This window comes from Thermothelomyces thermophilus, chromosome 3 (assembly GCF_000226095.1).
Source record: "Thermothelomyces thermophilus ATCC 42464 chromosome 3, complete sequence".
Classification (NCBI taxonomy): Eukaryota; Fungi; Ascomycota; class Sordariomycetes; order Sordariales; family Chaetomiaceae; genus Thermothelomyces; species Thermothelomyces thermophilus.
The window spans coordinates 3,618,038-3,645,208 of NC_016474.1; the positions used below are offsets into that span (position 1 = coordinate 3,618,038).

Below are 27,171 nucleotides of genomic sequence, written 5' to 3' on the forward strand. Positions count from 1 at the left end.
TCTTCCCGTGCCCGTGTCCGTCCCCGTGCCCATCGTGTACGTCCCTCCCGTCCCTCCCGAAAACCCAATCAAGCTCAAACAACCTGACCAACGCAAACAACCCCCCTTCACGATCCTCGATCAACGCGTCCACCACCTCCTCCTCGGCGTCGCCCAGCCCGGCAACCCGAGTCAGACAGTCGCGGAATACGTCTCGCGGGTAGCTATCGTCTCCCCGGCCGGGCCCGCCTGTGGCGATCGACGCGGGCCCACGGCTTTCGTTGGCGTCGGCTATGCTGGAGACGACGTCGCCTACGAGACAGAGGAAGACCGTCACCGCGGTGAGGGGGTCGGCGGCGGCCGTGCTGCGGGCGCGTGGCGGGGGCGGTGGTGCCTCGTCGGTCGGGCCGGGTCCGGCAGGCGTGCACGTACGCGATGCTGCTGTTGGCGTCGGCGCTCCTCCTCCTCCTCCTCCTCCTTCTCCTCCTCTGGTCGGTGCTGGCGGCGGGGGGGGTTCAGGGGCGGTCGTGGTGGTGTTGCTGCTGCTGCTGCTGCTGCTGCTGCTGGGGGCTACTTGTTGTTGTTCCGCATGACGGGCGTGGTGGGACGGGGACCGGTTCATGGAGTGCAGACGGTCGACCTCGGCGAGGTGGTGGCGGAGGAGGCTCAGCAGGACGGCGTACCCGCCGAGATTGCGTGGCCAGTCGGGCAACAGCTCTTTCAGATACAGGAGGGCCGCTATCCGCAACGCGGGTTCCAGCGGCCCTGACGCCGAGGGAGTGGCGGATGGCGCGATACCGGCGAAAGGGAGGAGCTGATGGCTGGATGTGGAATTCCCCGCTGTCGGCGAGCCCAAGCGGCTGCCGGTGGTAGCGGTTGAATAGGGGTTGGTGGAGCTCGGGTCGTCTGGCCGGATCTCGCGCAGAGAGCCTGGCCGGGTGAGCAGAGCGTAGGTGATGGCTTGCCATTCCTCCGTGAACGCGTGGGGGTCGAAAGCGACGGCGCCAGCGGATTGGCGGGCTAGGCGGACCGCCGAGGCGAGGGTCGCCAGGGAGGCCAGAGCGTCGATGACTTCGGGGTGGATGCCGAGCGGGTTAAAGAGGACCGAAAGCGAGGCCGAGGCTCGTTCGTGTACTTCGGAGAGGAGGTCGCCCGAGAAGATGGGGCTGTATTTCCGATCGAACGCGAGATGGGGGCTCGAGACCAGGGCTGCTGCGCCCCTGAGATCTGCTCTGTCGACCGTGTCAGATGTTGACGCCGCTCGGTCAACAACGACGACAAGCAATCCAAGAAAGTCCCCCTCTCACTTGTGCATTTCTGCAACTAGCCACTGAGGCAGCCCGGCCGGCCCTCCGTTGAGGTCGAGAATCTTCCGAAGTCCACGCATATGCAACTGCCAGTGGTCCAGTCGGCCAACATAGCACTGGTAGACGGGGTGTCAGCCATTCATTCCTACCGCGCTCTCGCGATCCGGGGCTGGAAACCGTACATACCCCGACACAAGCCAGGGTTGTGATGCAGTGCAGAGTCACGGCGTCGACAGCGTGCGGTTGGCTCAGCTTCTGGTTCAGAATGGCGCAGATCTTGGAGATGTGGTGAGCGAGATCCCTGGGTTCCGTCTTGGTGCTGATGGCTCTCGCAATGCTCCCGCACATGAGCGCGCAGTGCAGAGCAGCTCTGTCCCCTACGACCATGGCACGGAAGTCGGATTCCCTGGCGGGATTGTGAGCCAAAACGTCCTCGTACGGATACATGATGCTCGGGTTGAGGTCAAGGTAACGCTCAAGCAGTGCCCGGTCATGGTCAGAGAACGCAGACTCCGGGTCTGACGCGGTGCCTCCTGACGCTCCTGCGGCTGCGCTGTCAGTGACCAGGCTGATCCGCAGTTTGCCCCCATATGCTTCCCGGTCTTCAACCCGAGAGTCCCGCTCCTCGAATGGCGCAGGAGAAGATCGGAAGGATGCCCCTGCCCTGGACGCCGCCGGCGATTTGCCCCTCCGGGTAACCCTCCGCCGTCGTTTCGTCAACTGTCCCGCCGCAGAGGAACCCGGGTGTTCGACATCTCTCTGTGAACCTCCTTCGCTCTGAGATTCGCTGCCGTCTTCAACGAACCTGATCTCGTGCTGGGCCGAAGCTGGCACCGATGTCGCTCCTGGTGGACCCGAGTCGCTGGCGTTTTCTTGTGGAGATGCGTTAACAAACGATAGCCCATTGTATCTCTGCCTCGAAACCTGCAGTCCTCTCCTAGTCTTGATCAACTTCCCCCCCTTAATTGTCGCGTTAAAGTGATCCATGGCCTCGAAAGCTGCCGAGCCCTGGGAATGCATCACCTCCCCGACGCCGCTATGGGTCTGAGAAGGGAAATCAACAAAGTGAGAGCGCTCTCAGAATGCTGGTTGCACAGCAGCACCGCAGCATAGAATCGGGAGCAAGATGAAAGCGGATGCGGGACGCAACCAATCGTCGCTTCTTGTTGGCGGCCGTCCTGCTTCGTTCAAGAATCGGAGATACCCCTTCTCCCCCCCCCCCCCCCCTTCTTCTTCGCGAGCGCCTAACGCGCCAAAGACATCGCGTCTGTTTTGACGCCCTGTGATGCCGCCGGGTATCTTGCTCGGACAGGGCTATCTGGATGATCTCAGGAACTTTTGGGCAGGGCATCCCCAGGGCAGAGGAAATGGGGCTCGGGCCGACGGCTTCGGATTTGCCAGTGACCGTGGCTAAGCTATACGAGGTAATGCTACCGGATACGGGGATCTGCCTGCGTCCGCTAAAACAAAAAAACGAATAAAAAAATCTACTGGTAGTTACCTACTCTTCAGTCCCCGCCAGACTAGTCTCGGACCAGGAGAAATTTCAACGCTGACTAAGTGGTGGTTGAGAGCATGTTTTGTTGGCCAGACCTGGCCGTTCTATTCGGCCGGTTATTTCCTCAGCCAGCAGGATGGTTTGACCGTCGATCAGAGTCCGATAAGCTTCTTTTATTGGGTATTGTCACAAGGGTTGCGACGTAGGAGGTAGTGTAGTGTATGAGCGGGCCCGAGAAATGACCTTGTTCGGGTATCGGCTCCCGTTTAAGACCGGGGGCCTCGCGTCAGCCTCATTTCTATTCATCGTGGCCTCAGAAGGTTCGCTTGCGGCTGTTGAACATCGAGAGCTGGCGGCCAATATGCTTAGTTACTCCACGCTCACATGCTGCTGTTCTTGAAGGTCAACATCGGCGCACCACTGCCCACAATTAGTAAAATACTGATCCCGTCATTAGCACGCGCGCAGTCCTCGACAGATCGACCGTCAGGACCTGCCCGTCCTCGACCTTGGCGGAAACGTCCAGCTTGCCTCCCGGGTGGCCAACGACAATGGTGTCGCTCTCGTTAGCGCCGACAGCGAGCTGGTGCGGTATTGTTCCCGGCAGTCGCGCGGCGGCGCCCAAACACAGCCCCAACGTCAGCGGAACCGCCTTGTGTGCCTGGCCCATGGACAGAGCGAGACACTTGATGTTGACGCCACCGCTCTGCCGGGTAACGTCGGACGGGAACACGAGCACAATCTTGGGTACGCTCTCCGTGTTGGGATCGAGACCCATTAAGGAGGCACCGGCGCGGCGGATGTGTTCCAGGCGGGCTTTGAGCGGCGCGTCGGCCTCGACGGCGGTAGGAGTCAGGGAGGCGGGATCCTGAATGCCGAGGTCTGACAGGCGGACAAAGACGCCCGGGTTGGACACATCGACGAGGGAAGCCTCAATGGTGCTGCCGTCCGGCAGGTCAAGCGTGTCGACCGGGTTGCCTGTTGGCAAAGTCTTGCCGGTGGCGGCGCCGCCGGGGCTGATGAAGCCGAGATTGATTCTCGATTGCTTCCCGGGAACTCCATCCATCTCGTAGGCTCCCTGTGGGCAATACGAAGGAGGGTCACCACTGATGCGGAACCTTGAGTGCACGACCTTGCGCGTGTTCGTGTTCAAGATGCGCACCACAGCCGTCCGCTCGCCGGTTTCAGAGTCGGTCTCCGGCTCGCGATGCTGAGACAGGCCGGCATCAAAGGCGACCGGCCCGACGATGGACAGCATGTTGCCGCAGTTGCCGGCCATGTCCAGTCTCCCGTCCTTGACGCCGACCTGCACAAAGGTGAAGTCGACGTCGGCTATGTTGGTGTCCGAGCTTGGCGCCAGGATGCAGATCTTTGAAGTGGACGAGATGCCCGATCCCATGCCGTTGAGCTGGCGGCCATACGGATCCGGCGAGCCCATGAGCGCGGGCAACACAGCGGGCCCCGTTGGTCGAGTTAGCCGGGCAGTCCAATTGTTGGCCGGAGCAGCAGAATGTGATAAACATGATCTTTTCCAATGAAGGACAGGGCGACAACTCGAGATTATGCTTCTTTACATACACTGGGCGCTGGGCGGCAGGTCCTTCTTCCAAAGCACGAGGCCGTTGGATGTGCCTCCGCGGGCGAAGATGGCGGGGATGCTCCGCTTGCCGATCGGCACCGTGCTCGTGCTCGTGCTCGCGCTCGCGCTCGTGCTTGTGCTCATTCTGGCTCCAGCCAATTGACGGGTTGTTGCGAACGAGCGCCGTAGTAACCCGGCGTACTGCATCTTGACCTGCAAGCCTCTCGCGTCGGGGCGGGTAAGGTAAGCGTCGGCGATGATTCGGGGCTGCACTATGCCGAGTTGATAAGAGAGTGAAGACCAGGTTCGATTGGTTGATTGATGGATGGATTCAATCGATTTGATTGACTTGGCAGGTACTAATAGTTAGTCGGAGAAAACCGCCTTCATCTCTAGCCCTAACCCTGGCTTAGCATTGCATCTTCGGAATCTACAGCTCTTGCGATGCCCTTTATTATCCGTAGAATGAGTTTGATAAAACCAAACCAGTGAAAGAGCCTATTCGCTACCTCGTCTACGGGCATTGTCATAGATGTGCCTACTGCGAGAGGTATCCGTCGCGCCAAGCTAGCAGCACACCGGTCATCAGTTGAGCAGTCTTCCACAACGAGCAGGGGGGGGAGTGCTCCGGACTCACCTCCAGGTATCAAGGCTGCGGCGTACATGACCAGCGAGATCGGGCGAAGGTCCTCCTCCGTGGAGGATTCGATGTAATGGTGCCAGAAGTTCACCACCGCCTCCACCCCGCTCTCAATCTCCTCGTCGGTCCCGTAGCACCGCAAGCCCAGACACGTGCCAAATTCCCTGAACGCCAGCCGTCTTGATGCGTCCCGTGCCATCAATCCCTTCTTCGCATCCAGTATGATCCTTGCCATCTCGAGACTCTCTTTCCCCAGCCGCGTGGCCCAGTCTTCCTCCTTGTAGAAATGACACATCCACAGCCCCATGCCCAGGTCGAGCGGGTCCCGACTCGCCGTCAGCTTCCCGCCTCGGTTCATGAGCCGTTTGTAATCGTCAATCTCGCGGGCCAGGATGCCCGAGGACGAGGGACCATCCAGACGCTCCGCTGTCTGCTGCAGCAGCCGGTAGACCACGAACCCGGTCGCCGCGTCCAGGTGGCCTTCGGACGGCACCAGGACGGTGTCCATGTCTGTGGAGACCTTCCAGACCATGCGGACGGCGTCGTGGTCACGGCCGCCTCCGTCTCGGCGGATGACGAAGCGCGGGTGGATGGCCTTGGCCAGCTGCACGGCGAGCCGGTTATAGTCCTTGTCGCCGGTCGCGAGAGCGAGGCGGTTGAGCGCAAACATCCAGAGGGTCAGGTAGTGGTGATACTGGCCGTCGCAGTCCGGGCCATGCTCGTCGAGCTTGCCGATGCGGAGGCCGCCGCCGAGGGGCTCGGCGTCGGTGGCCCCGGGCAGGCGGGCTCCGCCGTCGCGGGTGCGGCCGAGAACGTCGTGGACCGTCTTGGCAAGCTGCCTGGCCAAAGTGAGGTAGACCGGAGAGGAGGTTTCCCTGGAGAGGGTGATGAGGTTGACGACGCCGAAGGCATCTGTCCAGAGGTACCGCCCACGATGGCCACCGGCGCCGGGCTTGTCGGGGGCGGTCCAGCTGCGGGCGGCGTCTTCCGATACGTGATCGATGTTTCCGTAGACCAACTTCATGGCCTCGGTGAAATGGATCACCCTCCGGTTGGCAGCCATGGCCGTGGTTCCAATCACGCGTTTGATGCTGCGAAACATGAAGAAGCGGACCTTGGAGCAGTTCCTGGTGTCCGCATCTTTGCCATCGGTATGATATCGACCCCTACACTATGATCGCATGATGGTAAATCCGGGTCCGAGTACATGCTTGATCGATGTGACGCATGAGAACGTCACAATTACCGTGTCTAAGAAATGGGTAAGCCAGTCGTTGACGCCAAACGAACATCTCTGCTGCTGTCAACTGCATTGGCCCCACTATTAATGCCACCTAGAGCTGTATCTAGGGTTCATCAACAACAAGAGCTCTTCAGACCAAGGGATGCTGCTCATGTCCAAAGGGAGGAAAAAATACAAAGGAATAAACAAAAAGAAGAAGCGCAATTGCTGATGATGCAAAGCCGCTAAGCTGCACCGTGACAGTGGTTGTTCCGAGTCAAGCCTTGTGGGTCCCCGTCGCTTGCCCAAATGATGTGAACCCTCCCAAATTGTGCCGCCGTGTTGTTGGTGTCAGAAAGGGAAGCCAGTGGGCTGAGCCGCTATCCGTAGTTACACTAGTCTTGTCTTGGCTTAGACCGAACTCAATGCCCCTCATTGGCCGCTCGCTGCCCCGCGTTGGCCCGAATGTTCGAGCTGCTTCTGGAGCCTAACGGCGCCGGGAAGATGCGGCCAAGCAAGGTCAACTGGTAACTACCAGCTGCTGCTCGCTACTCCTAGCTGCGTCCCGCTACTCCCTCGGTGCTCCCCGCGACGACTGGCATCGTCACCCCACTTCCAGCTTCTGCTTGAAGGCCAAGGACGACGTCTCTCCACACAGACAGGTCGCGATATAAATTCTCCTCGCCTTGTCATTGAGCAGAACGGTTTCCGTTTCTTTGATTCCTTTTTTAGGTACACAAAACTCAACATCCACAAACAACAAGTAACCCAACAACTGCCGAGTGCAAAGAGCACTGCAGACCCGACCGAAGCCTGACGTCACTTGGGACCCTTCAAGCTTCGATTCCAAATTATTGCTTCGACCAATAACCGAAACTTTTGACGGAGCTCGACAGCAACGATACACAACAACGTACACAACCCGAGACATCACGTCTCGCAAGCACTAATTCGCCATGAATTCAAAAATGGAGTTCACCGACAGGGCCAAAAAGGCGTTGGAAGACGCCATGGCGCTGGCCGAGCAATACGCACATTCACAGCTGCTGCCGGTTCATCTGGCAGTAGCCCTTCTTGATCCTCTGCCAGACCCGAGTAGGGACCAGCAGAATGCCGCCCCAGGCACCACGAGCACCCTCTTCCGCCAGGTTATCGAGCGCGCCCACGGCGACCCACAGCAGTTCGACCGTGCCCTCAAGAAGACACTCGTTCGGCTGCCGAGTCAAGATCCGCCTCCGGACCAAGTCTCGATGGCGCCCAGCTTCAATACGGTCCTCCGGAAGGCAATGGAGCTGCAAAAAGTACAGAAGGACACATACATTGCCGTCGACCACCTCATCACCGCCCTAGCCGAGGATCACACGATCCAGACGGCCCTCAAGGAGGCCAACATCCCGAAGCCGAAGCTCATCCAGGACGCCATCTCTGCCATCCGGGGCACCAAGCGCGTAGACTCGCGGAATGCCGACGCGGAAGAGGAGAACGAGAACCTCGCAAAGTTCACCGTTGACATGACCGCCATGGCCAGGGAAGGCAAGTTGGACCCGGTCATCGGCCGTGAAGAGGAGATCCGGCGCGTCATCCGCATTCTCTCGCGCCGTACCAAGAACAACCCGGTTCTCATCGGCGAGCCAGGCGTGGGCAAGACGACCGTCGTCGAGGGTCTCGCCCAGCGCATCGTCAATGCGGACGTTCCCGACAACCTGGCCGCTTGCAAGCTGCTTTCCCTCGACGTGGGAGCCCTGGTGGCCGGCAGCAAGTACAGGGGCGAGTTCGAGGAGCGCATGAAGAGCGTCCTCAAGGAGATTGAAGAATCCAAGGACATGATCGTCCTCTTCGTCGACGAGATCCACCTCCTTATGGGTGCCGGCTCGTCGGGCGAGGGCGGCATGGACGCCGCCAACCTGCTCAAGCCCATGCTCGCGAGGGGCCAGCTCCACTGCATCGGCGCGACCACGTTGGCCGAGTACCGCAAGTACATCGAGAAGGACGCCGCCTTTGAGCGGCGCTTCCAGCAAGTCATCGTCAAGGAGCCGTCGATCCCGGAGACCATCTCCATCCTCCGCGGCCTCAAGGAGAAGTACGAGGTCCACCACGGTGTCAACATCGCCGACGGAGCCATCGTTGCCGCAGCAAACCTCGCGGCCCGCTACCTGACGTCCCGGAGACTCCCTGATTCGGCCGTTGACCTGATCGACGAGGCGGCAGCCGCCGTCCGGGTCGCCCGCGAATCGCAGCCCGAGATCATCGACTCCCTCGAGCGTCGGCTGCGGCAGCTGAAGATCGAGATCCACGCCCTGTCCCGCGAGAAGGACGAGGCTTCCAAGGCCCGCCTTGCCCAGGCGAAGCAGGACGCCCAGAACGTCGAGGAGGAGTTACGGCCCCTGCGCGAGAAGTACGAGCGGGAGCGGCAGCGCGGCAAAGACATCCAGGAAGCCAGGCTGAAGCTGGAGAACCTCCGCGTGAAGGCGGAGGATGCCAGCAGGATGGGCGACCACAGCCGCGCCGCCGACCTTCAGTACTACGCCATTCCCGAGCAAGAGCAGATCATCAAGCGGCTGGAGAAGGAAAAGGCCGCCGCCGACGCTGCTCTCAACGAGAGCGGGCCCGACACGGGCGGTGCTATGGTCACCGACGTCGTCGGGCCCGATCAGATCAACGAGATCGTGGCTCGCTGGACGGGCATCCCGGTGACGCGGCTGAAGACGTCCGAGAAGGAGAGGCTGCTCCATATGGAGCAGGCCCTGAGCAAGATCGTGGTCGGCCAGAAGGAGGCGGTCCAGTCGGTTTCCAACGCCATCCGGCTACAGCGGTCCGGGCTCGCGAACCCGAACCAGCCTCCGAGCTTCCTCTTCTGCGGCCCGTCCGGTACCGGCAAGACGCTGCTTACCAAGGCGCTTGCCGAGTTCCTGTTCGACGACCCCAAGGCCATGATCCGGTTCGACATGTCCGAGTACCAGGAGCGGCACTCGCTCAGCCGCATGATCGGTGCCCCGCCCGGCTACGTCGGCCACGACGCCGGCGGCCAGCTGACCGAGGCCCTCCGCCGCAAGCCCTTCTCGATCCTGCTGTTTGACGAAGTCGAGAAGGCGGCGAAGGAGGTCCTGACCGTCCTGCTCCAGCTCATGGACGACGGCCGCATCACGGACGGCCAGGGCCGCATCGTGGACGCCAAGAACTGCATCGTCGTCATGACGTCCAACCTCGGCGCCGAGTACCTGTCCCGGCCCAACGGCAAGGACGGCAAGGTCGACCCGACAACCAAGGAGCTGGTCATGAACGCGCTGCGTAACTACTTCCTCCCGGAGTTCCTCAACCGCATCTCGTCGATCGTCATCTTCAACCGCCTCACGCGCCGCGAGATCCGCAAGATTGTCGACCTGCGCATCGCCGAGATCCAGAAGCGCCTGCAGGACAACGACCGCAACGTCACCATCCGCGTCTCGGACGCGGCCAAGGACAAGCTCGGCGCCGCCGGGTACTCTCCCGTCTACGGCGCCCGCCCGCTGCAGCGCCTGCTCGAGAAGGAGGTGCTCAACCGCATGGCGATCCTCATCCTGCGGGGCAGCATCCGCGATGGCGAGGTGGCTAACGTCGACCTGGTTGACGGGAAGGTGACTGTCATTCCGAACCACCCCGACAGCGAGGGTGAGGACGAGGATATGATGGTTGACGAGGACGAGGCGCTGGACGAGGTTGCGCCGGATTCCATGGACGAGGACATTTATGACTAAATGAGGGAGGGATTGGATTGCCAAGAAGGAAGGCTGCCAAAGGACCGGTTGAGCAACTCTTGGAAATGAATGATGCATGGTACACGATCAGGATGACGAGATTACGGCGTTTGGAGCGTGATTTCAAGCATGGCATTGGGCTTCTTCCTTTTGGTCATTGGCTGGTTCAATGGATTGTTTGTACGATAGTTTTATGGGCACTGGGTATTATTAGAGGTAGATGAAACCATCCCCCAGGCTCGGGGGATCAAAATGGGAAATTACGTCTCATTAAGAATTACTCACAAGTTTGGCTGTGTTTCGTGAAATGTGCGTGTGTCTCTGTATGTGAGTTGGACGCGCTTCTGATTAGATCACCAAATCCGCCGAGGGCATCATCCACCGAGGGCATAGTAGCGTGGGAGGATGAGCCGAAAAGAGCGCCCATCATTATACCATGTGACTGTGCATGATTTTTTTTAAATTTGGAAAAGCAAACGAAGGGAAAGAGCGAGAGAATATGGTTCTTGATCCAAACTCGAGCCTTGATCGAACGGATCAAGCTGCCTTCGTAGTTCTTCCCATCTTGGGTGCTGCTTGCTGTGTTGAGTGGAGTGGGGCCGGAGGAAACGCTCTGATTGGTGCAACATGCCTCCAAAAAATATTCTGGGTCCTCAGCACCACGAACAAGCACCAACACGACACTGCATTGCACTCGCACCTTACCGTCCCCTATCCGAGACCGCGTCGAGCCTCTCGAAACTGACCGGACCCGACCCGACCCGACCACTCTGGCGCCAATTGCCCGGCTCCAAACGAACGAGGAGCAGCGCTCGAAAAAGGCAGCCGGGCCGCGACGGCAATGAAATCCCTACGGCGGCTGGGGCTGCTCAGCAGCCGATCCATCTTCAGCAATGTCGCGCCGACGACGACAATAGGCGGCGTACGCTACGCCGGCACGGAGGCAGCGGCAGCAGCAGCAGCACCGGCGCCAGCTCCAGCAGCACCAACAGCACCAACGCCAACCGCGTCGGCCCCCGTGGGGGTCCCGACACCGGCGACGACACGAGAGCAAAGATTCAGTAGGCCCGGCTACAGGCCGCGGGCTGTCCCGCCTCCGGGCCACGCCGAGCGCATCTGGGTTTACAACCACATCCTCGACAACCTGACTGTCTACTCGCTCACCCAGGAGATGAATGTACGTACGCCCATCCCGTCCCTTCCCTACTCATTCACACTCTTGATCACCACTACCACTACCACCGCCACTACCATCATCATCTTCCTTTCTTCTCCTACAACCCGTGGCTAACCAATCGAAAACAGCCTACAAAAGCCTTCCGTCAATTCGCCTTTACGGGCAAGAAGCTCGTGCCCTCGAAGCTCCGCAAGGACTACTGGCGCCCGCTGGCCGTGATCGAGTTCGGCGAGGGCAAGGGCGACGTCGGGCGCAGCGTGTTCCAGAAGCTGCGCGAGCTCAAGAAGCGCCACCTGCTCGAGTGGGAGGACCCGGCGCTGCTGCAGATGTCCCGGCGCGAGCGCGGCCGGGCGCTCAACGACCAGCGCGGCACCTTCGTCGCCGACCTCGCCGCCGTCCTGGCGGGCCGCGGCAAGGGGAACCTCATGGTCAAGCCCGCCACCGCGGCGGAGGCGGCGGAGGGGGCCGATAAGAAGAAGGAGGAGAAGGAGGAGGGGGAGGAAGGGGGGAACGCCCCCGGCGTCGCCAAGGCGCCGGCGTCCAGGCTGCACCAGGCGACGGTGTACTGGGCGAACGAGCAGGACAAGTACTACGCTCGGGAGTGGTCGGATAACGTCACGCACGTCATCGGCCTGCCGGAGAAGGGAGTCAAGAAGAAGGCGGCGCAGCAGGCTGCAGCAGAGGAGGGGGAGGAGAAGGAGAAGGAGACTGTTGAGGCTCCCAAGGCAGAGGAGTGATGATGGTCTTTTTTGTCTAGAGACACCGGTCTGCGGGACGTCCAAACTGTGGGGAAGATGGGCGGAAGCGCTCCGTGACTCGTAGAACGCGGCCCCCCCCCCCCCTTTCCCCTCCCGGCACCTGATGAGCGTCCGTCTCTGCGAGTTTGGAGGAGGGCGCCCGACTGGCCGCGCTGGCTGAGGACTGTATTTGTATTGTACACTGTATATCGCGCAAATAGACGGCCCATTCCACAGCAGCAGGAAAGCAGCAAGTCGTCATTTGTCCTAGAAAGGAGCAGAGAAGGGAATAATCATCTAGTCGAAAGGTGATATCTAGATCTAACCCGGCCCCAGAACGCCTATTCATTCCATCATACCTTGATGGCAAACGACTTGAGGTATTCATAATCCGCCACATTGGCGTTCACACACTCGCGAATCACCCGCTGCCCCTCCTCTCCGAACTTTTCCCGCCACTCCTCGTCCTCTTCCTCTTCTGTCGGTTGTTTCTTATGATTTTTGAGAGTCAGCAGCCGCATTCATTATTTTGCGCAAGGTCGCATTCAAAGAAACAAAACAAACAAGCCAACCAAAAAAAAAAGGAAAGGAAAGGAAAGGAAAGGGAACAAAAAAAAGAGAGAGAAAAAGGAAGCGATGGATGAAACAATGGGAACAATGGACAAGCTCACCCTGGGATGCAGGCGCGGCCGCAGCTCGGTGCTGCCGATGGCGTCGTCGTGGAAGCCGTTCCACTTCTCAAACGCCTCCTCGGCCAGCCGCTGGCCTTCCTCGTCGCCCCACCTGAGCATGCCGTCGTGGTAGTCGATGCCCACGTCCTCGCAGAAGGCCCGGATCACCTCGGCCGGCTTGTCCAGCAGGTCGTCGGCGTCCACCACCGTCACCTTGACGGCGGCCCCGCCGCCGTTGACGTTACCGTTGGTCTGCTGCTGATCATTGGCACGGGAGGAAGAAGAAGAAGAAGAAGCAGAAGGGTCGGTGGTGGTGGTGGTGGTGGTGGTGGTGGTGATGATGCCCTCCTGCAGGAGGTAGTCGAACAGGCGGCGCAGCTCGTCGTAGCCCGCCTCGCTCGGCATGAAGTGGTGGAAGCCCGTCCTGGACGAGAGCGGCGGCACGGTGCAGCGGTAGTACGAGGGGACGGAGCGGCGCGGGTGGCGGATGAGGAAGGCGAAGTGGAACTCGCGCAGCAGCGAGGGCGGGACGACGGTCGGGTTGGCCACCGCCCCGGCGCCGCTGCTGGTCGCCGCAGTGCCGCCGTTGACCTTGACCTCTGCGCCCTCGTCCGAGGCCAGGGACGGCGCGATGCGGGCAGGTTTCCGGTCGGGCGGGAGGAGGTAGTGGGCGATGTCCTTGATGAAGAGGCGTTTGCCCTGTAACGGTCGTTTGTCAGTCAATGTTGTGCTCTCCGGCGGGAGGAGGGGAGAGAGAGAAACATGAACTTCGTGCTTACATCCTTGTTGGATTGGCTCATCAAGTTGTCCGTGACGTCCTTGTACGTGGTATTGGCGAAGCCGCTTTTCCTCCTCGCCTCCTCGTCATGCTCGTACCGCTCACCCAGACGCTCTGGGCCGAAGTAGTAGGCGTCCCCGAATGGCTCGTGGACGCAGTTGAGAATGTCACGCCGTGTCATAAACACCCGCTCAAAGGCCGTCGAGCAGGCTCTCGGGTGCGTGGCCACAAAGATTGGTTTGTTCGACATGGTGGCGGTGGTGGCGGCGGCGGTGGTGGTGGTGATGTGTGTCTCGAGAGTGCTCTCGGGAGATCAACAGGTACTGTATGTACAATAGTAAAATATGTGGGCGTTTCGAGGGACATAAAAGGGAAGAAAAAGAGCTGAGACCGGGTTACGAGGAAGAGCTGGAACCAAAACAAGAAGAAAACAGGCCACCCCTCCATTAAAGAGACGACTTCTTGTCCATGCACCTCGGATTCCCTGCTGATTATACCAGAGCCTGCTTGTCTCGACGTCCGATCAACCACTAACTAACCTTGCACAGCCTGGGGGCGGATTCGCCGTGTAGGCAGAGACTGCCATGGCATGTGCTAGCTGCATATCACTGCTACGGAATACCACACTTCCTTACCTACTAGGCAGGTTCCAACCTATGCGCTTCCCACAGCCCGCTGCCGAGACCCACGTCACCGTCCCCTCGCGCCGCCCGGGCGGGACCTCTCCAATGCAAGCCAAGGAAAGGACGGCAAAAGAAAAAGGCTCCTCATCTGGCTCCGTCCCCCCAGTGAACATCCTTGAGGCCGTCCGCGCTGGCGATCTCCGTTTTGGAGGAAAAAAAATTCGAGTCGCCCGCAACACACGTGCGGATACCCAAGTCCCCAAGACAGCGAATAGAGAGGTTCCCTCCGGTCAGGGCGGCATGTCGGGATGGAGTCTGGCGCGGGCGACCGTGTCATGATCCTTGTTCAGGCATGGGCATTGGCCCCCCTTGAGGTGTGGAGGTGGGGGGTTTGCTGCGAGATCTCGGGAGCGTAGAGATGCCAATTGGACGAGGGGCGCACAAATTGAGATGCGGGCGAACCACACGTGCGCGGGCTCATATCTGCACATCACGCTCACGAGGCGCGGGGAAGGAGGGGGGAGGGAGGTTTTCCGAGTAACAAGTTCAAGTTCTGCAAAACCCGCGTAAAAATACCTAGCTTTGCTCGACTTTTTTTTTTCTGGTTCGAACTTAGCTACGTACGATAGTCGGATAGTTCACAGATTAATGGGTTATGAGAGGAAGCAGGGACATGGAAGAATGACGTCACTGCTTGTCCATATCAGGATAAGCTCGGCGAAGGTTGGCATTCAAGCGGCGAACGATTACGGGGGAACAACTTGGAACAAGTGGGCGCCAAGGAGCGCGACGTAACATATGAAGAGCCGGTTTGGTAAAATTGGTTGAATGGTTTTGCGGTGTCTACTTGGTAGAAGAGTGGTCGCCCGAGAGATGCTTCGAGAGGCGAGAGGCAGGCTTCGCTGCCAAGGCTTGACATTCGTGCTGTGGTGCAGTACAGAAGATAATAATTCTTACATAACTAGGTCCTCGGTCGTCGCTTACTTGGGAGGGTGTCCTACTCTGTGGTCGAGACGTTCGTTGATCAACAGCTCGTGTCTTTGCCAGTTGCTCCCGTCGTTTGCCAAACAAGGCCACTAGGCCACTAGCTTCGGCGCCGTCAGCAGCAAGGCCGCTGAAAGAATTGATAATGTAACAAAAGTATCCAAAGTCACGTCACCGTTGCATCTGCATACTCGCACCCGCAAGTTAGTAGTGTACACGCTCCCCGCATCACTGTCTCTTCTTCACCTTCTCCTCCTCTCTCTCAACGCCACCCCCATAACCATGGCGCAAGTGAACCCCGATCAGCTTCCACACGATCCACGCAAACCCGACCGCCACGGCCGCCGCCGTTCCGGCGTTGACCCATCCGGCCTTTTCCACGTCCAGCACCGGCACCCTGACCTCGTTCACCAGCAGCCCGTCACCGACGCTCCCGGGCGGCGGCCTTGGCTGCACGTGCCAAAACACCGTTCCCTCCTCGAATAGGCCGTCATACCCCAGATGCGCCTTCTCAAACGGATTCGGCGGGAACGCCACCGCCCCCTCCTGCTCGGGCTCGCAGGCCCAGAACACGGCCGGGTACGGCACCGAGATGGTCGCGTACCCGCCGCGCGTCGGGGCGAGGTAGCGGAGGTGGAGGGGGATCTCGGCCGTCCACTCGTCCTCCGCTCCGTCTTGCCCGTCCCCACCGCTCTTCCTCCCCCGGGAACGGGACGCAGATGAAGAGGAGGGCGCGGGCTCGGGCTCGGGCTCGGGCGGCGCCAGCTGTACGAGGATCGCCGAGCCCCACTGGCTCATGGCATACTCTGGCGCCTCGAGGTCGACCGGCTGGGTGGTGTGGCGCAGGGCCGCGAGGTTCTTGGAGGCGAGGAAGAGCGGATCTGAGAGCTGATACTTGTCGGCAAAGATTGTGCGCGGGAGCGTGAGGTAGGCGTAGGGGTGGCAGGACCTGGCGTCGCCGCCCTCGCCTTCGGACAGGGGACGCGGGCTCCTGGAGGTGAGGCGCAGCTGGAGCGTCGGATGGAGGCCGGTCGGGGCGAGGAACCGGGCCGAGAAAGCGGATTCGGCGTCGCGGTGCCGCGAGGCAAAGGAGAACATGGTCGGGGACGGCTTGGAGTCCTGGCCCAGGACCGTCAGAAGCCCCGAGATACCGACCTCGTGTGCTTCGAGCGTCTTGGGCTTGTCCGTGGAGAGGATGCCCACTTCGGTGCGGAGACGCGGGTGCGAGGCGGCACGCACCCGCCGGCGCTGGTAAGGCCACAGGGCGGTAATACGCAAGACGTTCTGGCTGGTCTCGTACGAGACATCGAGTGAGCCGGCTGTCGACAGGGCTTCTATCCTGGCCGAGCAGCCATTATCGTCGGCCGGGTGGCACAGCCGGCCTTTGGCATACTCAATCAAGTGCGTCAGGCCGCCGAGCTCTTGGAAGTACTGGAAGCGCCCATTGCGCAAATCCGTGAATGATTTCTGAGGGGCCAGTCAGCTTTGGACCCAGCCCGTGCAAGTTACCTAGACGGCGATTTACCGCAGGAGTGGAACAGGAGATCTCTCCAAATATGTCGGCCAACGTCGAGCACAGCTTGTTTCTAGACCCAGACATCAGCCAAAGTCCGAGCTAGAGTTTGCTACTGGTGAAGAGGTGACGGCATACGATACAGAATTATTTCTCCCCGGACTGTAAAAGAGATGGAAGCCAGGCGGCAGTCTTGCCAGCAGCGGGCTCACCAGCTCGTAGGAGGCCGCGCTGACCCATCGGATATGGAGATCTTGGGCATCGGTAACCAACGACCGCAGCTCTGGGGGCAGCTCGTCGAGCGCTATCGTCAGCCGGTCTTCGCGGACGGCGTGCACCTCGGGGCCGCTGATTCCGCTGCTGTCGACCGTGACCGCCGAAGGCTCCAAGGAGTCGCCCAGTTTTTGGACATAGGTGATCCGCTCGCGCATGGCTCAGGACTGCCGAGATGAGGCCAAGCAATTCACAAATAGGTTATTCCCGTCGGCAGTTTGCGCGCTTCTACTATAAGGCGCTGCCTTAGTGGCAGTACGTATGTAGTACTAGTAGCTGAATCAGCATGCACCTCACTTGCGCGTACGGATTAACTTACCTAAGTAGTGTAGGTACCTTGGTACTCTCCTTCAATGTGACTCCAGATCAGGATGCGAGCCCGGGAACACGAACGTTGAGATCCCTACTAGTACGCTACGCTAGGTGCCAGCTCCTGCCACGCCTTGCCAGCTGCCCGGGCCTCGCCCTGCCAAACGGGTCAAACGTGCAGGCATGGATCAATGCAGCCTGAGGCAGTTTTGCGTTCCGATTGGCCCAGCGAGGAACCTCATGCTTCTTGGCTGGGTACGCTCCTCGATCTCCTGGCTCCTTCCCAAAGAAACACCGGGGCTGCGGGGCGCTAGGCCCAATTCGGTGACCGGGAGGGCCGCAGTCAGCCTTCCTGGGCCGGCGGAAGACCGAGAAGCACCCTCAACACGGTACCGACGACGGGTGCCATGAGCCATCTTTGGAGCATTTCCCCTGTAGTGGCAACAGACATCTGGCAACAAACACGTCTCGGGCTTCTCCCCATGTCCTGAGACTTACGCCCAAGAGAGAAGGAGAGAAAAGTAGCGATGAACCGACGAATGCAGCACCGATAGCGCCTCCCCGGTCTTCGCTCTTTCTACCAATAGCCATCAAACTCCAAGCATTGCTCCCGTCGTGGGGCCGAGGCGGCTCCGGCGTATTGGGACGACACACGCATCGGACCTGGATCCGGTACCAGGGATAGACCCTTTCTTGATTTTTTTTTTAACTCCTGGGTTTCGTGCCTTCTTCTTCCGCCATGGAGGACCAACCGTCCTTCATGACCCTCCGGACGAGGAGGCCGGAAAACGACGAGCACAGCATGAGCAGCGCCGACTCCGCCGTACGTGCCCCGGACGAAGAACACTTGCTTGTTTCGGCTTCTTCGAGAGCCGGCGTGGGCTAACCTCCCTTGCGCAGTACGGCTCGGCCACTGAAGGCTCGCTGCCGGCGACCCACGACATCAGCCGGGTGAGCTATCATGTCAGGCACATCGAGAGCTTCGCCCAGGCCCTCCAGCATGTAAGCCGATTGTCCCTGCACTTGCGTGCTTGTCTCGGTGAAGGGAACTGCGCTCTAACCTGATGTTGCTCGAATAGTCGGCCTCCAGGGCATTCCCGAACCGCGGCCGCTCTCAGAGATACGCCAAGGTGATAGCTCTGCTGTTGCACTGGAAGTCCGATGACCTGTTTGTCCTGCCGGAGCTCGAAGACCTGGAAAAGTGCTTCCGCGAGCACTACAATTTCGAGACCGACATCTTCCCCATCCCCTCCGAGAACTCGCACCTGGAGCTGATGCTCAAGATCGGCGATATGGTCAAGCAGCATGAAGCCGAAGACACGCTCTTCATCGTCTACTATGGTGGCCACGCCCGGATTGACGAGGCGCGGCAGAGCACCTGGTGTGCGTAAGTGTTGCGACTCACTCGCTTCCTGCTTCCAACTCGCCTAACCCTGGTTAGCAATCGCCGCCCCGAATCGCCGTGGCTTCAGTAAGTCTTCTTGTCACCCTGTCCTGTACCGGAATCGCCAGAAACTCACCATGGTCAACAGATGGTCGGCTATCCAGACCCTCTTGGAGAGATCCGTCTCAGACGTCATGATCCTCCTTGACTGCTGTGCCGGAGCTGCAAGCGCTACTTTTCCAACTGGAAAAACAAGCATCACCGAGACCATCTCGGCCTCTAGTTGGGATGCCATTGCCCCCGATCCGGGCAGGTATTCTTTCACAAACTCCCTCATCGAAGTGCTCGAAGAGTGGCGCCAACGGACCTTCTCGGCTGCCATGCTCCACGCCGAGATTCTTGCCCGCCTGAAGCACCCGCGGCCCATCCTGATCAACGGAAAACACTTTGAAGCGCGATCGACCCCAGTCCACTTCATGATGACTTCCAATCACAGGGCACCCAGCATCGAGCTCTGCAGACTGGTCCCCAGGAAACGGTTGCCTCCCTCGCCGCCGAACGAGCTGACCTACTGGAACCAGCCGGTTCATCCAAGGATGATCGAAGGGAGAAACCCCGTCGAGCAGTACCCTCTAGCTCCCCCTCCTCCGGACTTTGGGATCCCCGACACGTCTGAGCCGAACGAGGACGAGCCACATGTGCTGATCTCGTTGGCCCTTGAGGACGACCAACGATTGGACCTGAACGACTGGGAGACTTGGCTGGCCTCGTTCCCCGCCATTGCAAAATACGTCAAGGTCCAAGGGGTTTTCAAGAGCCACTCTACCCTTCTCTTACTCTCTCTTCCGGTAATGGTCTGGGATTTCCTCCCCGACGACCCGGCCTGCTCTTTCGTGGCCTTCATTCGGTCAAACAACCTTATTGGGTCCCAGAAGGCAGCACGGGAACCCGAATCTACGGGGGTCCCCGTTTCCGAGAACGTGCCGGCTTCGAACCTAGTACGTGATGACGCCGAGTCCTGTCTGTCTGGTACCACGTATGGGCCAAACGAGGGCCTAGATAATGCACAGCAGCCAGCTGCTGGTCCCAGCATTCATCGGGCTCACTCTACTGCCTTCTCTCACTACCGAGAGCCACGCACAGATCCGAGGTTGGCGTCTCACATCAGAGCGTCGGTGGGCTCTCAGCTCGAACATCCTGTGCCCGACGCGTCCTCGCCCCCAGGCCCGAGGCTCGAGCCGTCATTGGGAAGTTTGGCCGGCTCGCTCAGAAACGCGCCCTCTACCAGTTCGTTGCGCACGCTTGACCGGATCCAACATGATGGCCACGGGCCCAGGAATGATCTGCCATCTTCTGCTGACGGGATCTCGAGGAGAATGATTCTGAACCGGGCTCGCACATCGAAGAAATCTGTTTTCCAACCCGACCAAGCCGTTCCCGAGGGCCATCAGATGGCTCCGCACGTTGTTCGACGCCTAGAGGAGTATTTCCAAAAGGATCCAGAACCGAACATCGCTGTTGTAGAACATTTTGCTTCGAATCTCGGGGTAGAGACGTCGGACATCCATGTGTGTTCTTTCTCCTAACACTACGCGTGATCGCTGCTGACCAAGACAGGTCTGGTTCCATCATCGCCGGGAGCAAGAAAGGATGAATCTCAACCTACAGAGCCTCAGGAGCGGGAACCACTCGCGGCAAGCCCAGGAAGGCAGCCGTATGATCCTTCCCGGTCATCTGTCTAGACTACTCGAAATTTATCCATCCAAGGGCGTTCTCCTTGTTGATCTACGGTCGTCGACCGACTTTGAAAGGTCTCACATTCACGATGCCATTAACCTGCGCGCCCCGGTAAGCTTTGTCGAAAACACATCGCTCGAGATGATCGAGGACACCTTCATGGACGACCAAAGCCGCCGAAGCTTCAGCAAATGGTCACAGTTTAAGTGCGTCGTCTTTTACGACAGGGTCATCGAGTTCGACTGGGAGTGTCCGGTCGCCGAGGCCTTGTACAACAAGTTCCGGCGAAAGGGCTGGCAGGGCCAGTGCTTCATTCTCAAAGGCCATTATCGCGAGTTCTCGGCTTCATTTGACAAGTACATTAGCGGGGCCAAGATGACTAGCGAAGCCAAGGAATACCTCGACAGTCTTCGACAGCAGCCCTCTCCCACAGAGGTAACTTTCTTTATATCAGACCCCCCACTTGCTCCATCATCCTGTACGCTCGAATACTGACCCCCGTGTGCAGGAAGAAGCGAGGAAGCGGGATGAAGACTACCGGGAGTGGCTGGACATGTTTACAAGCCAACATCGCACGCCGACGGCAGACCTCATCCCGGCGAGGAAGTCTGAGCGCAGAAGGACAGTGGAGCAGCGTCAAAAAGAGCTCGAGGTTGAGTTCGAGGCGCGTTTCCCCGCGCTTTATAAGAAGTCGCAAGCCATGCGATCTGCAGCAGCCATCGACCATCCTCCTCCATCTCCACCGCCGCGGTCGCCACCTCCCCCGTTCCCCAGCGAGACCGGGAGGGACCAATCTTCCAGGGAAGTTGATTGGGCAGGACCCGCCAAACACCACGACGACCACGACGATGACGATTTTGACCTGCGAAAAGCGCCACTTGTCGGTCCGCTTGCCAGCGCACTGGACAAGATGCGTGAGGCCAGCAACCTGGCATGCTCCAATTCCGGGACACCTTCCCAGAGTTTCCAGGACGATTACCCCGTCAAGCCGAGAGCGGACTATTTCGGGGACGAGTACGACCACGATTACGATGAAATTGACCCCAAGAGCGAAGGTCTGGGCAACGACCCGGGTTTTCAAAATGCCGGGATACCGGTTGCTGCTGAATCCTGTGCTGGAGCTGCGGCAAGGGATGACACGCCACGAGAGGACACGTTGAAGAAGGCTTCCAAAAAGCGGCCGCAACTATGGGAAAGGTTAAGGGGCGCGGGCGCAAAATGATTTTCGGTTTCTTTTTCTCTATGCTGGCATGTCGTGAGCTTGTTGGATCTTTTTCTTTTTTTTCTTTTTCTTTTCTTTTCTTTTTCTTTTCTTTTCTTTTTTCTTTTTTTTTTTTGAGTCGCTTGATCGTCTTCAAAGCCGGTTCTCATGTGGTGTCCTGGGCCGGCGTCTTTTGGCTATGCCTTTCGTTCTGATGTTCATGTACATACACATCCCTTCCACTATTCCACTATACCCAAACGCTTCCAAATGCGAACATTTTAGCCATTCGCGTAACAAGTGCCTGTCATATGGCAACACCATGCCTGCTCTCGATGCGTGTACTTTGCGCCTTCAGCCTCTTAAGGCGTTGTGAGAGCTCGTAACCGACCTGAAACGAGAGCAGCCGCTGAAACCCTGGCACCCTCTTGTCATTTCTTGATCAGGAATGCAAGACCCTCTTTTTGGGTCCGGAGATATACACTACAGTATTTATTACGATAATCCCTTTCCCAGTAGGTCCTGGTCTTTGGTTTGTCTGGCAATGTACTCGGCGACGGATTCAGCAACAGCAGAGAAGGACCACGGTATGTGATCCGTCTCCCTATATCTACCATACTACGAGTACAGAGTAGTATGTACAACGCACGTTCAGGATGAATCGGCGAGATCCCTGGGAGACCCAGACAAACAGAGTTTGTTTGGTCCGGACGCCAACCGCAGCCCTGAGCCCACAACCCATATTCAGCACAGCCATAGACTAAAAAGAAACAACCTGGCCAGGATTGCGTTGTGTGCCGGCAGCCGCGCCCGTGGGGTTGGCGGGTGATGGACCTTGTTTATGGTAACGTCGCGGCCCAGGGATTCTCGCTTCAACGGTGACTCGGCGTGCAAAGAAAGGAAAGTGACTATTCCCCCCGATGCTGGGGTTGTATGGATGTCGTACTACTCCGTAGTGTATGCACTTTTCTCCATCGCCAGTCAGGCCATAATTAACCAGGGGCTCCGCCCGGTTCTTGTATTTACATAGTACGGAGCGGGCGCAGCAAGAGGGGACAGTGACTCCTCGGGAGTGCGGCGCCCAGTTTTCCCCCTCTCTCCCGCGCGGTCGATATGCTTGGCAATGCAACTCTGTCTAGGCATTCCGTGTTATACGCTAGGGCCGTTCTGGGCAGGGGATGGGGATATTGATAAGATTTACACTAGCAGCTGTTGAGCATCAACCAGGTTTCTTGCACGGAATATGTACATACACTACCTGCCGCTGCGGGAGATCAGGGGGGAGGGGGGAGCCGCGCAAAGAGACTGCATGCTCAACGGTTTCGCCGTTGTTCTACTTAGCCTCGAGCTGTCTTTGATAATAATTATTTGGTCTTGATTTTCGGGTATGGGATCCCCTCGCATCCGCTGCAACACATACGCAGTCCTCCCGCCCGTCCAAAAAAAAAAAAAAAAAAAAAAAAAAAAAAAAAAAAAAACGGCCATTCCGCGCCGGAATGACCGAGAGTCGTAACCAGGCCTATCATTTTGCGGGTCGCGTGGATGGGATACGTCTGCTACCGCTCGCTCGATCGTGGCATCGTGCGCCCGAGTTCCAGAATGAAGCATGGCGCTCCGAGTGTCTCGGCTGCGGGGTCCCTCTCTCTCCCAGCGGCTTTTGCCCACTGTCCGCCTGCCTGCTTCGCTCTTCTACCCATTGATGCTGTCCCCACTAGCTGACGTTTTGAAACCTGGGTGGTACAAGACGGGGTCGGCCACGCACTCCCGGTGTTCACGCGTCCACTACGGAGTCCCGTAGTCCGGCCTGAATGCCGTGGCTGCCATGGCTGCCCCATTAATTAGTGTACGCGGTATTCGGAAGTACACTAGGAGGAGGGCGAGAAAGGGACGGGACTGGCCGCGCGAGAAGGTATGAGGTCTCGAGGACTCGGGATGCTCCGTCTTGGCGGCCGTCAACTGTGGTCGAACGGGCTGGCAGCTGTGGCCGGCTGCTTTTGTTGCACAACCTACGCGTGCACCTGTCAGCAGCAGGTGTGTTTAACTATGGGATACACCGCGAGTACGGATTAATTTGCTGGCAACGACCTGGGCCGGGAGGTCAGCCTCGGCTCCCCGAGTTACCGTGTACATGGCCGCTTCGGATCAAAGAATAACCCGCTGGGAAAAGGGTTCCTCCCTTCCTGTCATCTCGCGCAAGATTGACATTGCCGGCACCAAGGAAAATGACGGCCACCCCCCTCCCTTCCGTTCCTTTCACCCCCTCCAATCACCCGAGAACTTCCTTGTTTGGTTAACGGGCCCGTTCGTTCATCAGGGGTCCTCCGGCATCTGTCAAACAGGACCCCACGACCCCCGGGCACCCGGGGATCTCAGGGTGGAGGGGTGTGCGTGCGTGTGTGTTTCAAGAACAACCGCGGTAATACTTGTAACTTTTTGGCACGCCCCGCCGCTGCGGGAAGGTGAAGGCGCACGGACCAAGCCCCAACCTTAACGCTATCCCCAGGCGGGGAAAAGTGGCGAGAGCGTGCCTTGCAAGAGCACTTGCATCGGCGAGGGGCCCAAAAGAGGGTCCTCGGTCCGGGAAACCGCGGTTTGGCGATGCGCGTCAGACGCACTCCCGTCATTGAGGTTACTTGTAGTTGTAGTGTATGCGCCTGTCGTTACATAGTAGTGTAGTGTAAGGTCTCGCCCCTCCATTGAACGGACAATTGACGCCGAATCTGGGGATTCCTACACCCATCTCTCTGTCTCCCCTCTCCCCAGGAGGCTCGTGTCTCGCATTGACACATCAACTGTCGTGCTGAGGGATCTTGAACGACGGTGAAACCCGGAAGAAGCAGGCGGGTTCTCGATTTTCGAAACCCGAATACATCGCCGAAGAGGTAAGTCCATAAAGATTCCACTTTGTTGAATTCTGTCTCGCCATCTTGTCGGGCCTTCGTCTCGTCAAGCGTTGAATCACATGCGCAGAAAACCCATGCCGAACCCCACAGACCCCACTCGAGATTTTGACATGCCCATGGGTGCGCATGTTTTCGATGTCAAAATGTCAAATGTCAATCAAAGCCGAGTTCCACCAGATCGCTCTTGAATTTGTTGTTACCCTCGCCCTCAGCCCCTCTCTCTCACAACCCCTGCTCTCGGCGCTGGCCATATCAGGAAGTTCGCACGATACATAAACAAATTGTTGGGAACGTGGGCAATCTCAGTCCACCCCTCTTAAACCCTTGTCTCCTCAAGAAACCCAACGAGCGTGTTTCATCACCTTTCGCTGAGGCGTCGTTGACGAAGAAAGGGGGGGGGGGAGAGAAAAAGAGCAGATAAACAATCAGAAGTACGGAGTAAGAACTAGAAGCAAGCATCACTGATCAGGCGTTCGTCTCGGTTTCATCTCGGACGACAGGGCTATGGGCTGGTTATATGACAGGCCATCCGCCGGCTTACCTTCCTCTCTAGTTACTCTGTACTGTGTACATCGAACGACAAGGGTGGCATCGTGGACGCGAGTACAACGTCCTATACTGCGTACTCGTACGCTTTTTGACATGTCGTCATGAAACCAGGAGAGTGGAAAGTAGTGTATGTCGCCAGGAGGCTCGGCTCGAATTTCCCAATGTCATTTCAACGGCGGCCCACCCAACCTTCTGGGGCGAAAGGGGGGGAAGAACGGAAGGACCGCGACAAGGGGGCATTGGCTCCATGCCCTCCACTTCCCCCTTGATTTTCTCTCACTCCCACATTCCCGTATCTCCACATTCCTTCCGCGAACCTCGCAAGAACCCAGAGAGAATCAGGTGATTGTTACACCGCAGCAAACGTTGCTTGTAACATGTGCAGCATACATAGTAGTGTAGCATAGGAGGTACACTTACGTTCCCACCTTTCTCTGGCCCCGCCCTGTCGGTTCGAGCCAACCCGGGCTTGACAGGTTTGACTACCGGAATCAAACCTGGTAACTTTGCTGACAGGCTGGATTGACGGGCAAGGGTCCCACAGTACGGAGTAACGTTAATCGTCGTTCCACTATTATAAGAAGCCCACGCCCTGTTATTGTCCTGTACTCGTAAGCAGTGGAGGGAGTGGTGACAAAGACCCGCACCAATCCGGTGGCCCCTTGTTCCAGAAGCACAAAAGTACACCTCCTCCAGGATAAATAATCCTAGTGCGATACATGCCCCACAACTAACGCAAATCAGAAAAGTAGCCAAGAAGTCTAGGTACAGCCAACCTGATACAAATTTCTATAATATAGAAGTATCAATACCCAGCCCCCCCCCCCGGTTTTCAATTGCCTTTGCAAGCCGTCGGGGGGCATTGAGTGTGCCAGGCACTGAAGAAACTCAGGGGACGCTGCCTCCCACGCCTCCAGAACAGCCAGTCGAAGCCTTGTAAGGCTCAGCGATTGAACATCGTAGCGATGTTCAAGCCAATCATTCATCCAGTGCCATCCTCAATAGGGTTCAAATCTGGGCTTCGAGCCGGCCACTCTAGGACCTAGATTCCTATACTCGAAAGGGCTGTCAACCTAGGGATTTTATCTGTAAGTACCTTCGTATAGAAAATTATTAGAAGAGTGACATGGTGTGATGATTGTGTAAGTGGCTGCCAAAAAAATGAAGAAAAGTGGGGCATGTATCGCACTAGGATTATTTATCCTGGAGGAGGTGTACGCCGTGCGAAGAGTATAAAAGGTATAACCACAAATAGTGTTGAAGTAGTTTGGGCCGCCGTTGTGTGTTGTCTTGGCAGGTGATGGCACTGTACGCAGTACGGATTATATACTAAGTACTGTATTATACATAACTACCTTCGCACCTACCGTAGGCAAGCTTGGTCGGCATGTGGGCGGCCGTCGGTGACCGCCTGACCGGCGAACGATGGGTCACAAACCTGGACCGTCCTTGTCCACCTTGCGGCGCCCGAGCAACCTGCCGCATTTAGGTAACTCTGCTCTCTCTAATCCGTAGTTATCTCTCTCCCTTTCTCCGAGAGCTTGTCGCTCGGGTTAAACGACTGCTTTTCTTCCGTGTGAAACTGAGAGGTCAAATCCATGGACCTGCTTTTCTCTCCTCCATATGGCAGTACTCGTATACTATTTGGCAAGCAGCGGACGTAGCCGGTTTCGTTCAAGGATCCTCGGCCAAGCGCATGGATTGGTCCTGGACTTGTTGTTTCTTCTGGCTTCATCATCTGGCGTTCTGTCGGCTTTCGAATCGGACGGCCGACTGAAACCCTTGACATTAGGCCAGGATTTGCCTCGACAGACCCTTCGGCAAGAGAACGGCGGGGTGTCTGCTTATCATGAGAACGCAGGGGGTATGGTATGTATGTACGGTATGTATGTACGGTATCCGTATGTATGTATGGTATGTATGTATGTACATACATACTCCACGTACATCATCAAACCAACGAACTTGTTCTGTACATCCGCAGTACCGTGGCTTACACAGCCGTGCGACAGGGTCGAGAGAGCTTCGTTCATTCTCCCCAACAAAAAGAAAAAGCGGATAATTCTCGCTTCAGGCATGCAGAAGAAATTAGGGACCGAATGCCGTCAGTTGTCCGAGTTGCTTAGTGATCTTGTTGATACACATCGCAGAAGATGTCACAGGAAGGCCTTTCGGAGGAAGCCGCCCCTAGCTTCAACCTGTCCACGGGCGCGAGCATACACGGCATCGCAGGCTACCGGCAGCAAATCGACGTGCCGTTGCAGAACTACGAATATGTATGCCGCCGAACAAGGAAACTTCCTTCGGAGGTGTGGTGCTGGACAGGTGTGGTTTGGTAGTGGTCGTGATGGTAGCAGCCCCCGTCATTGTAAA

At 58.1% G+C, this 27,171-nt stretch overlaps 7 protein-coding genes across 7 annotated transcripts; 3 read left to right on the forward strand and 4 right to left on the reverse strand.

Moving 5' to 3' along the window:
• Positions 1 to 923: 923 nt before the first annotated feature.
• MYCTH_2305160 (uncharacterized protein) lies at positions 924 to 2,505 on the reverse strand. Its single transcript, XM_003663292.1, has one exon. The coding sequence runs from the start codon at positions 2,271 to 2,273 to the stop codon at positions 1,245 to 1,247; it is 1,029 nt and encodes a 342-aa protein (XP_003663340.1). The 5' UTR covers positions 2,274 to 2,505; the 3' UTR covers positions 924 to 1,244.
• A 709-nt stretch (positions 2,506 to 3,214) lies between these two features.
• On the reverse strand, positions 3,215 to 6,066 carry MYCTH_2060364 (uncharacterized protein; the record flags this gene model as incomplete). Its single annotated transcript, XM_003663293.1, has 3 exons — positions 3,215 to 4,070; positions 4,359 to 4,472; positions 4,997 to 6,066. 3 exons carry the CDS (start codon positions 6,064 to 6,066, stop codon positions 3,215 to 3,217), a joined length of 2,040 nt encoding a protein of 679 aa, XP_003663341.1.
• Positions 6,067 to 7,181: 1,115 nt separating this feature from the next.
• MYCTH_80427 (heat shock protein HSP98) lies at positions 7,182 to 9,959 on the forward strand (the record flags this gene model as incomplete). The annotated part of the gene is made up of 1 exon (XM_003663294.1): positions 7,182 to 9,959. One exon carries the CDS (start codon positions 7,182 to 7,184, stop codon positions 9,957 to 9,959), a length of 2,778 nt encoding a protein of 925 aa, XP_003663342.1.
• Positions 9,960 to 10,621: 662 nt separating this feature from the next.
• MYCTH_2305170 (uncharacterized protein) lies at positions 10,622 to 12,120 on the forward strand. Its single transcript, XM_003663295.1, has 2 exons — positions 10,622 to 11,136; positions 11,265 to 12,120. Exons 1-2 carry the CDS (start codon positions 10,801 to 10,803, stop codon positions 11,871 to 11,873), a joined length of 945 nt encoding a protein of 314 aa, XP_003663343.1. The 5' UTR covers positions 10,622 to 10,800; the 3' UTR covers positions 11,874 to 12,120.
• On the reverse strand, positions 12,050 to 13,903 carry MYCTH_2305172 (uncharacterized protein). Its single transcript, XM_003663296.1, has 3 exons — positions 13,324 to 13,903; positions 12,545 to 13,243; positions 12,050 to 12,364 (listed from the first exon to the last, which is right to left on the reverse strand). Exons 1-3 carry the CDS (start codon positions 13,570 to 13,572, stop codon positions 12,227 to 12,229), a joined length of 1,086 nt encoding a protein of 361 aa, XP_003663344.1. The 5' UTR covers positions 13,573 to 13,903; the 3' UTR covers positions 12,050 to 12,226.
• An 883-nt stretch (positions 13,904 to 14,786) lies between these two features.
• On the reverse strand, positions 14,787 to 17,093 carry MYCTH_2305173 (uncharacterized protein). The gene is made up of 3 exons (XM_003663297.1): positions 16,581 to 17,093; positions 16,455 to 16,515; positions 14,787 to 16,396 (listed from the first exon to the last, which is right to left on the reverse strand). Exons 1-3 carry the CDS (start codon positions 16,871 to 16,873, stop codon positions 15,158 to 15,160), a joined length of 1,593 nt encoding a protein of 530 aa, XP_003663345.1. The 5' UTR covers positions 16,874 to 17,093; the 3' UTR covers positions 14,787 to 15,157.
• Positions 17,094 to 17,763: 670 nt separating this feature from the next.
• On the forward strand, positions 17,764 to 21,367 carry MYCTH_2062291 (uncharacterized protein; the record flags this gene model as incomplete). Its single annotated transcript, XM_003663298.1, has 8 exons — positions 17,764 to 17,847; positions 17,925 to 18,026; positions 18,104 to 18,411; positions 18,466 to 18,495; positions 18,557 to 19,695; positions 19,888 to 19,976; positions 20,176 to 20,580; positions 20,654 to 21,367. 8 exons carry the CDS (start codon positions 17,764 to 17,766, stop codon positions 21,365 to 21,367), a joined length of 2,871 nt encoding a protein of 956 aa, XP_003663346.1.
• Between the last annotated feature and the right edge of the window lie 5,804 nt (positions 21,368 to 27,171).

Bases quoted from the DNA above. Each gene is read 5' to 3' on its own strand.
- MYCTH_2305160 (XM_003663292.1), bottom strand. From the start codon at position 2,273: ATGGATCACTTTAACGCGACAATTAAGGGGGGGAAGTTGATCAAGACT.
- MYCTH_2305170 (XM_003663295.1), top strand. From the start codon at position 10,801: ATGAAATCCCTACGGCGGCTGGGGCTGCTCAGCAGCCGATCCATCTTC. The intron at 11,137-11,264 runs GTACGTACGCCC...AATCGAAAACAG, and splicing joins CGCTCACCCAGGAGATGAAT to CCTACAAAAGCCTTCCGTCA.
- MYCTH_2305172 (XM_003663296.1), bottom strand. From the start codon at position 13,572: ATGTCGAACAAACCAATCTTTGTGGCCACGCACCCGAGAGCCTGCTCG. The intron at 13,244-13,323 runs GTAAGCACGAAG...CGACCGTTACAG, and splicing joins TGAGCCAATCCAACAAGGAT to GGCAAACGCCTCTTCATCAA. The intron at 12,365-12,544 runs GTGAGCTTGTCC...AAAAATCATAAG, and splicing joins GGCCGCGCCTGCATCCCAGG to AAACAACCGACAGAAGAGGA.
- MYCTH_2305173 (XM_003663297.1), bottom strand. From the start codon at position 16,873: ATGCGCGAGCGGATCACCTATGTCCAAAAACTGGGCGACTCCTTGGAG. The intron at 16,516-16,580 runs GTATGCCGTCAC...GTCTGGGTCTAG, and splicing joins GGGAGAAATAATTCTGTATC to AAACAAGCTGTGCTCGACGT. The intron at 16,397-16,454 runs GTAAATCGCCGT...CTGGCCCCTCAG, and splicing joins TCTCCTGTTCCACTCCTGCG to AAATCATTCACGGATTTGCG.